The 12,871-nt window shown below is 40.0% G+C and overlaps 1 protein-coding gene across 2 annotated transcripts in view; it reads left to right on the top strand.

The window, feature by feature from the left end:
- Window positions 1–12,871, top strand: part of efemp1 (EGF containing fibulin extracellular matrix protein 1) — an 88,671-nt gene that overhangs the window by 8,775 nt on the left and 67,025 nt on the right. For both annotated transcript variants that reach the window (XM_061941957.1, XM_061941382.1), the window contains exon 4: window positions 2,679–2,966. In XM_061941957.1, coding sequence (XP_061797941.1) covers window positions 2,679–2,966 — 288 coding nt within the window. The remainder of the gene's footprint in view (window positions 1–2,678; window positions 2,967–12,871) is intronic.

Genomic DNA, 12,871 nt, shown 5'->3' with positions numbered 1-12,871 from the left:
GGTGGAATGGTTTGAATTGGTTGAAAAGTGTGGAAATGGTGGAAATTTGAAAAATGGCCAAATTCATTTTGAATGGGAAAAATGTCCCGGAAAAGCTGGAATTCTGGGAAATCTGAGAATTTGTCAATTCAATTGTCAAGGGAATTTTTCCAGTTCAAAAAACAACTTAGTTTTTTATCCTGATTAAGAGGAATGTTTTGACGGTGGAACGATTGAAATACGTTGAAAAATGGGGAAGGAGTAGCCGCCAGAAAAAAGGGTGGAAATAGGGAAAACCAGAAATTCTGAAAAGGAATTTTTTTTAACTGGAAAAAGTGTAGTTATATTTTCCAGGATGGTGGAATGTGTTGAATGGTTTGAATTGGTTGGAAAGTGTGGAAATGGTGGAAGTTTGAAAAATGGCCAAATCATTTTGAATAGGAAAAATGTCCCGGAAAACCTGGAATTCTGGGAAATCTGGGAATTTGTCAATTCAATTGTCAAGGGCATTTTTCCAGTTCAAAAAACAACTTAGTTTTTTATTCTGATTAAGAGGAATGTTTTGACGGTGGAACGATTGAAATGCGTTGAAAAATGGGGAAGGAGTAGCCGCCAGAAAAAAGGGTGGAAATTGCGAAAACCAGAAATTCTGGAAAATCCAGGAATTTTTTTTAACTGGAAAAAGGGTAGTTAGATTTTCCAGGATGGTGGAATGTGTTGAATGGTTTGAATTGGTTGGAAAGTGTGGAAATGGTGGAAGTTTGAAAAATGGCCAATTCATTTTGAATGGGAAAAATGTCCCGGAAAACCTAAAATTCTGGGAAATCTGGGAATTTTTGGTAATTTTAATAGGCTGAACAGTTTGAAGTTAGAACGGTTTGAATCGGATGTGGAAGGTAGAGCGCGCCAAAATCTGGAGAAGAAGAAGAAGTTGTTAAAGAATAAATAGATGAATATTGGTGTAGAAAAGCATATGTGCGAATACTTTAGAGCAGTGGTTCTCAAATGGGGGTACGCGTACCCCTGGGGGTACTCAAAGGTATGCCAAGGGGTATGTGAGACTTTTTAAAAATATTCTAAAAATAGCAACAATTCAAAAATCCTTTATAAATATAAATAAAAAACGATCTTTTTTTCCAAATAGTTCAAGAAAGACTAATACAAATGAGCATACTTGCCAACCCTCCCGGATTTTCCGGGAGACTCCCAAAATTCAGCGCCTCTCCCGAAAACTTCACGGGACAAATTTTCTCCCGAAAATCTCCCGAAATTCAGGCACACAATATACACAAGCATACCTGCCCAATCACGTTATAACTGTAGAATGATCGAGGGCGAGTTCTTGGTTTCTTATGTGGGTTTATTGTTAGGCAGTTTCATTAACGTCCTCCCAGCGTGGCAACAACACACAACAACAGCATTTCGTCTACCATAAAGCAGTTCGTCTGCCGTAAACAGCAATGTTGTGACACTCTTAAACAGGACAATACTGCCATCTAGTGCATTTGATGAAAGCACTTTTTGCGTGCCACAAAGCAATGCATCATCAGTGAGGGTGTTCAGCATGGTTCGAAAAATAGTGACAAATAGAACAAGGATGGACAATTCAACCCTTAACTCAACAATGAGTAGATGAGTGTTATGTGTGTGTATATGTGTAAATAAATGAACACTGAAATTCAAGTATTTATTATATATATATACATACAGTACACACACACACACACACACACACACACACACACATATATATATATATATATATATATATATATATATATAAAATACTTGACTTGTTGAATCCTAGCTGTAAATATACTCCTCCCCTCTTAACCACGCCCCCAACCACGCCCCGCCCCCAACCTCCCGAAATCGGAGGTCTCAAGGTTGGCAAGTATGCAAATGAGCAATGTTTTGCACTGTTATACAATTTAATAAATCAGAAACTGATGACACAGTGCTGTATTGTTTTTAAATGTCCAAACAACCTCGCGCCAACCTATCTCTCCGACCTCCTTCAGCCTTACTGCCCCACCCGATCCTTAAGATCAGCCGATCAGCTGCTGTTGACGGTCCCTGACACAAGGCTGAAGCTTAGAGGTGACAGAGCTTTCGCCGTTGCTGCTCCCAAGCTCTGGAACGACCTACCCCTGAGTGTTAGACAAGCCTCCTCTCTTCCTGTTTTTAAATCTCTCTTAAAAACATACTTTTATTCCATGGCTTTTAACACTGAGTGATATCCATCCTGCAATGGCGCCCCATAATACACCTGCTGTGATCCTGTTTTTATGTTTTTATGTTTTTATTAATTCTATTTTAATTATTTATTTTTTATCATGTTCTGTTTGTGTTGTGTTGTGTTTGCTCGGTACTCGTTTTATCTTTTAACCTGCTCATTGTACAGCACTTTGGCTACCCCTGTGGTAAATTTTAAATGTGCTTTATAAATAAAGTTGATTTGATTTGATTTGATTTGTATTTTACTTGTTTATCTCTTTTTTTCAACCAAAAATGCTCTGCTCTGATTAGGGGGTACTTGAATTAAAAAAATGTTCACAGGGGGTACATCACTGAAAAAAGGTTGAGAACCACTGCTTTAGAGCATTAGTTATTTATCCACAATCTTACTGTATCATTTTATTCCAGAGTCTGATGCACAAATTGACCCTTTTTTCTCCTTTCCCCCTGCCATGTTTCAGACATAGATGAATGTGTCCTGCTGGACGACGCCTGCAAAGGAGGCATGCAGTGCATCAACCACTTTGGGGGCTACCTCTGCCTCCCCAAAAGCGCCGTCATATTCACCAGTCAGGAGGGGGGGGAGGACATGCACGCGCAGGAGCCCGCCCGCCCGGTGACCGCAGTCCCGCCCAGCCAACCTCAGCACCCCAGGGTGTTTCCGGGCGTCCAGGGCAGGCACTCCGCATCCAGCCGCATGGTCCGCTGTGCCCCCGGGTACACGGCGGATGAACAGAACGTCTGCAGAGGTAAGAGGATCAGTATGTTGACTGCCACTCTCAATCTTGGGGTTGTGTACAAGAAATTCAAGTTTTTAGGCCACGACAATCACAAAAACAAAAAAAACCAGCGAAATCCTTGCAACATTGTCAAACTGATTTGCAGCCAAATCAGATAAAAATAAAATACAAAAAGTAGTTGCTGATTGGAATCCTCCATGGCTGACAGCAGATGAGATCTTGACATGGTTAAAAAGTATTTGGCCTGAAGGGCTCCTTATCTGGCGAATATCATCAGCAGGCCCTTGTTGCACTTGGCCCGCGTAAAAAGCGCTCATCCCTGTGTCGGTATTTGATAATTACGTGTTAATGACTTCAGAGCTGCGAAAGGTGAAATGTTCATCCATCTGTGTGACAGTCGTCGTCATCGTCAGCCAAAGCCTGCGTGCACGCCAGATGTGTTGCAAGCTGCTGTCTTGTGTAAACTATTTGCTCGCTCGCTTGCACGCTGATGTTCTTGGCTGCTCCTCAACAATGACTGGTCGCTGTGGAGGCCCTCCGCCTGAGGAGCGTATACCACATATCACATACAATGATGCAGCAGGCCACAATAAAGGATGAGGTGGGCCACTTAAAATTATGTGGTGGACCACGTTAATGACATGGTGGGTCACCTAAAATTATGCGGCATATCACATAAAATGATTCAGCGGGCCACAATAAATGATGAGGTGGGTCACATAAAATGATGTGCTGGCATATCACATACAATGATGCAGCAGGCCACAATAAAGGATGAGGTGGGTCACATAAAATGATGCAGCAGGCCACAATAAATGAAGAGAAGGGTCACATGAAATAATTCGGCATATCACATACAATGATGCAGCAGGCCACAATAGAGGATGAGGTGGGTTACATAAAATCATGCAGCAGGCCACAATAAATGATAAGGTGGGTCACATAAAATAAGGCGGCATAACACATAAAATGATGCAGCAGGCCACCATAAATGATGAGGTGGGCCACGTAAAATTATATGGTGGACTACGTAAAATTACGTGGGGGGCCACGTAAATGACATTGTGGGTCACATAAAATAAAGGTGCAGGCCCACTAAAAATTATGTGGTGGACCACGTTAATGACATGGTGGGTCACATAAAATAATGCGGCACATCACATAAAATGATGCAGCAGGCCACAATAAATGATGAGGTGGGTCACATAAAATAATGCGGCACATCACATAAAATGATGCAGCAGGCCACAATAAATGATGAGGTGGGTCAAATAAAATAATGCAACATAACACATAAAATGATGCAGCAGGCCACAATAAATGATGAGGTGGGCCACATAAATTTGATCGTGGACTACGTAAAATTACGTGGTAGGCCACGTAAATGACATTGTGGGTCACATAAAATAATGCGGCATATCACATAAAATGATGCAGCAGGCCAAAATAAATGATGAGGTGGGTCACATAAAATGATGCAGCAGGCCACAATAAATGATGAGGTGGGCCACTAAAAATTATGTGGTGGACCACGTTAATGACATGGTGGGTCACATAAAATAATGCGGCACATCACATAAAATGATGCAGCAGGCCACAATAAATGATGAGGTGGATCAAATAAAATAATGCAACATAACACATAAAATGATGCAGCAGGCCACAATAAATGATGAGGTGGGCCACATAAATTTGATCGTGGACTACGTAAAATTACGTGGTAGGCCACGTAAATGACATTGTGGGTCACATAAAATAATGCGGCATATCACATAAAATGATGCAGCAGGCCAAAATAAATGATGAGGTGGGTCACATAAAATGATGCAGCAGGCCACAATAAATGATGAGGTGGGCCACTAAATATTATGTGGTGGACCACGTTAATGACATGGTGGGTCACATAAAATAATGCGGCACATCACATAAAATGATGCAGCAGGCCACAATAAATGATGAGGTGGGTCACATAAAATAATGCGGCATATCACATAAAATGATGCAGCAGGCCATTATAAATGATGATGTGGGTCAAATAAAATAATGCAACATAACACATAAAATGATGCAGCAGTCCACCATAAATGATGAGGTGGGCCACATAAAATTTTATGGTGGACCACATAAAATTTTATGGTGGACTACGTAAATTTACGTGGTAGGCCACGTAAATGACATTGTGGGTCACATAAAATAATGCGGTATATCACATAAAATGATTCAGCAGGCCAAAATAAATGACGAAGTGGGTCACATAAAATGATTCAGCAGGCCACAATAAATTATGAGGTGGGCCACTAAAAATGATGTGGTGGACCACGTTAATTACATGGTGGGTCACCTAAAATTATGCGGCATATCGCATAAAATGATTCAGCAGGCCACCATAAATGATGAGGTGGGTCACCTAAAATGATGTGCTGGCATATCACATACAATGATGCAGCAGGCCACAATAAAGGATGAGGTGGGTCACATAAAATGATGCAGCAGGCCACCATAAATGATAAGGTGGGTCACATAAAATAAGGTGGCATAACACATAAAATGATGCAGCAGGCCACCATAAATGATGAGGTGGGCCACATAAAATTATATGGTGGACTACGTAAAATTACGTGGGGGGCCACATAAATGACATTGTGGGTCACATAAAATATTGCGGCATATCACATACAATGATGCAGCAGGCCACAATAGAGGATGAGGTGGGTCACATAAAATCATGCAGCAGGCCACAATAAATGATAAGGTGGGTCACATAAAATAAGGTGGCATAACACATAAAATGATGCAGCAGGCCACCATAAATGATGAGGTGGGCCACATAAAATTATATGGTGGACTACATAAAATTACGTGGGGGGCCACATAAATGACATTGTGGGTCACATAAAATATTGCGGCATATCACATAAAATGATTCAGCAGGCCAAAATAAATGACGAGGTGGGTCACATAAAATGATGCAGCAGCCCTCAATAAATTATGAGGTGGGCCACTAAAAATTATGTGGTGGACCACGTTAATGACATGGTGGGTCACGTAAAATAAGCGGCATAACACATAAAATGATGCAGCAGGCCACAATAAATGATGAGGTGGGTCACATAAAATAATGTGGCATATCACATACAATGATGCAGCAGGCCACAATAGAGGATGAGGTGGGTCACCTAAAATGATTCGGCATATCACATACAATGATGCAGCAGGCCACAATAATGATGATGTGGGTCAAATAAAATAATGGGGCATGATACATAAAATGATGCAGCAGGCCACGATAAATGATGAGGTGGGTCACATAAAATGATGCTGCAGGCCACAATAAATGATGAGGTGGGTCACATAAAATAAAGCGGCATATCACATAAAATGATTCAGCAGGCCACAATAAATGATGAGGTGGGTCACCTAAAATGATGTGGCGGCATATCACATACAATGATGCAGCAGGCCACAATAAAGGATGAGGTGGGTCACATAAAATGATGCAGCAGGCCACAATAAATGACGAGGTGGGTCACATAAAATAATGCGGCATAACACATAAAATGATGCAGCAGGCCACGATAAATGATGATGTGGGTCACATAAAATTATGTGACGGCATATCATATAGAATGATGCAGCAGGCCACAATAAATGATGAGGTGGGCCACTTAAAATTATGTGGTGGGCCACATACATGACATGGTGGGTCACGTAAAATAATGCGGCATATCACATAACATCATGCAGCAGGCCACAATAAAGGATGAGGTGGGCCAATTAAAATTATGTGGTGGACCACATTAATGACATGGTGGGTCACGTAAAATAATGCAGCATATCACATAAAATTATGCAGCAGGCCACAATGAATGAGGAGGTGGGCCACATAATTGACATTGTGGGTCACATCAAATAATGCGGCATATTACATAAAATGATGCAGCAGGCCACAATAAATGATGAAGTGGGTCACATAAAATAAAGCGGCATATCACATAAAATTATTCAGCAGGCTACAACCGCCAAGATAAATGATGAGGTGGGTCACCTAAAATGATGTCGCAGCATATCACATACAATGATGCAGCAGGTCACAATAAAGGATGAGGTGGGTCACATAAAATGATGCAGAAGGCCATAATAAATGATGAGGTGGGTCACATAAAATAATGCGGCATATCACATAAAATGATGCAGCAGGCCACAATAAATGATGAGGTGGGTCACATAACATGATGCTGCAGGCCACAATAAATGATGAGGTGGGTCACATAAAATAATGCGGCATATCACATAAAATGATGCAGCAGGCCACAATAAATGATGAGGTGGGCCACTTAAAATTATGTGGTGGACCACGTTAATGACATGGTGGGTCACGTAAAATAATGCGGCACATAAAATGATGCAGCAGGCCACAATAAATGAGGAGGTGGGTCACCTAAAATGATGTGGCGGCATATCACATACAATGATGCAGCAGGCCACTATAGAGGATGAGGTGGGTCACCTAAAATGATGCAGCAGGCCACAATAAATGATGAGGTGGTCACCTAAAATGATGTGGCGGCATATCACCTACAATGACGCAGCAGGCCACAATAGAGGATGAGGTGGGTCACCTAAAATGATTCGGCATATCACATAAAATGATGAAGCAGGCCACAATACAGTATGAGGTGGGTCACATAAAATGATGCAGCAGGCCACAATAAATGATGAGGTGGGTCACATAAAATAATACGGCATATCACATAAAATGATGCAGCAGGCCACAATAAATGATGAGGTGGGTCACATCAAATAATGCGGCATATCACATAAAATGATGCAGCAGGCCACAATAAATGATGAGGTGGGCCACTTTTGGGCGGTATGGCGTAGTGGGTAGAGCGGCCGTGCATACTTGCCAACCCTCCCGATTTTCCCGGGAGACTCCCGAATTTCAGTGCCCCTCCCGAAAATCTCCCGGGGCAACCATTCTCCCGAATTTCTCCCGATTTCCACCCGGACAACAATATTGGGGGCGTGCCTTAAAGGCACTGCCTTTAGCGTCCTCTACAACCTGTCGTCACGTCCACTTTTCCTCCATACAAGCAGCGTGTCGGCCTAGTCACATAATATATGCGGCTTTTACACACACATAAATGAATGCAAGGCATACTTGGTCAACAGCCATACAGGTCACACTGAGGGTGACCGTATAAACAACTTTAACAGTGTTACAAATATGCGCCACACTGTGAATCCACACAAAACAAGAATGACAAACACATTTCGGGAGAACATCCGCACCGTAACACAACATAAACACAACAGAACAAATACCCAGAACCCCTTGCAGCACTAACTCTTCCGGGACGCTACAATATACACCCCGTGCTACTACCAAACCCCGCCCCCCAACCCCGCCCACCTCAACCCCGCCCCCTGGAGTTATTTATTATTTGAGTCAATACGTAATAATAATAGGCACCAGGGGTGTCCCTTTTTCACTTCCGATACGATATTGATTCGATACGATATCAGCATGAAACATATTACAGACTTTTATTAATTTATAGTGTGGAATGTTCAAGTGAAATTACGCAACGATGGTGGGTATGAAAAACACTAACCTATTTATTATAAACCATCTGAAATGGATTTATGCTCTCTTTAAGTTGAAGTGGAGTGGTGATTATTGTGGTCACAATAATTAAGTTAAGCCCATGACGCAATAGACTGAATGCTACAGACTAGTATAGTACCGCGATACTAATGAATCATATTCGGTACTATACTGCCTCTAAAAAGTACTGATTTTTTTTTGTTAAAATAAAGACAAAAATGACATTTTTGTGGTCCCCTTTATTTAGAAAAGTATCAAAAAGTATCGAAATACATATTGGTATCGGGACAACCCTAATAGATACACGTTTTTTTTTAACTGGATACTTTCTAATAACTTCCGCCTCGTCGACTTTGTGTATGGAAGTGGTATGCAACTGTGATTATTTGATACTTGTTTGTTTTGACAAATGTGCTGTTTTGGACCACAATATTGTTCAATTGAGGACACTTATTTTATATGTCTAGCTCCTGTGTTAATGTGCTTGGCTGTAGTGTAGCTGCTAGCCCAATTATTTTGACTCGGGGGGCCACATTTAGAGAAAAAAATGTGTCTGGGGGCCGGCATATCCATCTATCTATATATATATATATATATATATATATATATATATATATATATATATATATATATATATATATATATATATATATATATACACATACAGTACACACACATATATATACATACAGTACACACACACATATATATATATATATATATATATATATATATATATATATATATATATGTATATATATTAGAGATGTCCGATAATATCGACCTGTGCCGATAATATTATCATTAATATTAATTATCGGCCGATAAATGCGTTAAAATGTAATATCGGAAATTATCGGTATCGTTTTTTTTATTATCGGTATCGTTTTTTTTTTTGTTTTTTTTTTTAATTAAATCAACATAAAAACACAAGATACACTTACAATTAGTGCACCAACCCAAAAAACCTCCCTCCCTCATTCACACAAAAGGGTTGTTTCTTTCTGTTATTAATATTCTGGTTCCTACATTATATATCAAAATATATCAATACAGTCTGCAAGGGATACAGTCCGTAAGCACACATGATTGTGCGTGCTGCTGGTCCACTAATAGTACTAACCTTTAACAGTTAATTTTACTAATTGTCATTAATTACTAGTTTCTATGTAACTGTTTTGTATTGTTTTACTTTCTTTTTTATTCAAGAAAATGTTTTTAATTTATTTATATTATTTTATTTTATTAATTTAAAAAAAAAGTACCTTATCTTCACCATACCTGGTTGTCCAAATTAGGCATAATAATGTGTTAATTCCACGACTGTATATATCGGTATCGGTTGATATCAATATCGGTAATTAAAGAGTTGGACAATATCGGAATATCGGATATCGGCAAAAAGCCATTATTGGACATCCCTAATATATATATATATATATATATATATATATATATATATATATATATATATATATATATATATATATATATATATATATATACAGTCGTGGTCAAAAGTTTACATACACTTGTAAAGAACATAATATCATGGCTGTCTTGAGTTTCCAATAATTTCTATAACTCTTATTTTTTTGTGATAGAGTGATTGGAGCACATACTTGTTGGTCACAAAAAAACATTCATGAAGTTTGGTTCTTTTATGAATTTATTATGGGTCTACTGAAAATGTGAGCAAATGTGCTGGGTCAAAAGTATACATACAGCAATGTTAATATTTGGTTACATGTCCCTTGGCAAGTTTCACTACAATAAGGTGCTTTTGGTAGCCATCCACAAGCTTCTGGTTGAGTTTTTGACCACTCCTCTTGACAAAATTGGTGCAGTTCAGTTAAATGTGTTGGTTTTCTGACATGGACTTGTTTCTTCAGCATTGTCCACACATTTAAGTCAGGACTTTGGAAAGGCCATTCCAAAACCTTAATTCTAGCCTGATTTAGCCATTCCTTGACCACTTTTGACGTGTGTTTGGGGTCATTGTCCTGTTGGAACACCCAACTGCGCCCAAGACCCAACCTTCGGGCTGATGATTTTAGGTTCATCCTGAAGAATTTGGAGGTAATCCTCCTTTTTAACTGTCCAATTTAAAGCACCAGTTCCATTGGTAGCAAAACAGGCCCAGAGCATAATACTACCACCACCATGCTTGACGGTAGGCATGGTATTCCTGGGATTAAAGCCCTCACCTTTTCTCCTCCAAACATATTGATGGGTATTGTGGCCAAACAGCTCCATTTTTGTTTCATCTGACCACAGAACTTTCCTCCAGAAGGTCTTATCCTTGTCCATGCGATGTCAGGAAAATAGCATCCCCATTTCCAAGGTTAACTGACTGCAGGACCGCTTGCATCAGCGCTTATGTCAGAAGATGTTGGTTGCAAGTCGACACAATCCGCCTTCAAACAGCAGTTAGAAAGACAAAGTGAATGAAAGAACATGTGCTCAGCGGTTAGCGAATCCCATCTAGAGGTGTGGTGTTTGAGGCTTGCGGCGAGATGTAATAAGTGTTGATTTTACACCTGAGGCAAAGTTTTTTTTTTTACTGAATTTCAAGGTTTTATTACGATGTCAGTTCTGTGGTGTTCACGTGAGAAGTATAGCGAGGCGGTTGCTCTGTGGAAATGACTTGTGTTGCCCTTTTTTGTCATTATTCCACATGTTGCTGTTTTGCACAGCGAGTGAAGGAATTCCTGTGACGTTAGACTAAGGGAGGGGGAAAGCTCAATGTATGAAATATAGCTCTTTCCCTGCACACTCACCACTGTGTGTGGGGGGAAGCCGGAGTGCAGAGTCAGGGAGGGCAAAGGGGGGTGGGGGGGGGAACATGAAAGTGTGACAGCGAGTGCGCCGGCCGCAGAAAAGCCGGCCAGCTCGTAATAACAGCGTCACGTCTTTGACTGCCTGCCCGCTTGTTTCGGTGACTCAAGTGTGGCGAAGAACGGCGAGATCAGCGAAACGCTCCGCGGAAGCAAAAAGTCCGGCCAATTTTCCAGATCCCGAATTGCCAAAAGAATGTTTTGAGTTGAAAAATGCTGACATGACACGAGCTGGTTTGTGTTTCAATGAACAGGAAGGTAATTTAATGAAGATTACCTGTAGCTTTTTCTTACTCATACTGGGCTTGGTGGTCTTTGAGTCAAAACAAGCATAAATATTTAAGTAGTCATTTAACACCAACAGCTAATCTGATGTTATTATGAAACAGTAGGAATTGAAAATGAATAACTGTATTATTGGGACCCTATTACGCAAAACCAACTTTTCTTTCATGTTCTAGGTGCACTGAGTAGACACGGCAGTTTCTATTTATTGATTAGTGTTTCCACCTGCTGCCGCCACTAACCACGCCCTCTCTTTTACCTGTCTCACGATTGTCTAACGACTGTTTTAATAGTTGACAAGTCAGCGATTATTGATTATGATCTGCCGTACACGAATGACTTTGACATTAAGTCCGCAAATTGATTTTCATACTCATACTGGGCTTGGTGGTCTTTGAGTCAAAACAAGCATACATATTTAAGTAGTCATTTAACACCAACAGATAAGCTGATGTTATTATGAAACAGTAGGAATTGAAAATGAATAACTGTATTATTGGGACCCTATTACGCAAAACCAACTTTTCTTTCATGTTCTAGGTGCACTGAGTAGACACACCAGTTTCTATTAATTGATGAGTGTTTCCACCTGCTGCCGCCACTAATCACGCCCTCTCTTTTACCTGTCTCACGATTGTATAACGATTGTTTTAATAGTTGACAAGTCAGCGATTATTGATTATGATCTGCCGTACACGAATGACTTTGACATTAAGTCCGCAAATTGATTTTCATACTCATACTGGGCTTGGTGTCTTTGAGTCAAAACAAGCATACATATTTAAGTAGTCATTTAACACCAACAGATAAGCTGATGTTATTATGAAACAGTATGAATTGAAAATGAATAACTGTATTATTGGGACCCTATTACGCAAAACCAACTTTTCTTTCATGTTCTAGGTGCACTGAGTAGACACACCAGTTTCTATTAATTGATGAGTGTTTCCACCTGCTGCCGCCACTAATCACGCCCTCTCTTTTACCTGTCTCACGATTGTCTAACGATTGTTTTAATAGTTGACAAGTCAGCGATTATTGATTATGATCTGCTGTACACGAATGACTTTGACATTAAGTCTGCAAATTGATTTTCATACTCATACTGGGCTTGGTGGTCTTTGAGTCAAAACAAGCATACATATTTAAGTAGTCATTTAACACCAACAGATAAGCTGATGTTA

This window comes from Nerophis lumbriciformis, linkage group LG02, assembly GCF_033978685.3.
Source record: "Nerophis lumbriciformis linkage group LG02, RoL_Nlum_v2.1, whole genome shotgun sequence".
Classification (NCBI taxonomy): domain Eukaryota; kingdom Metazoa; phylum Chordata; class Actinopteri; order Syngnathiformes; family Syngnathidae; genus Nerophis; species Nerophis lumbriciformis.
This window is presented reverse-complemented; position numbering and strand designations above follow the sequence as displayed.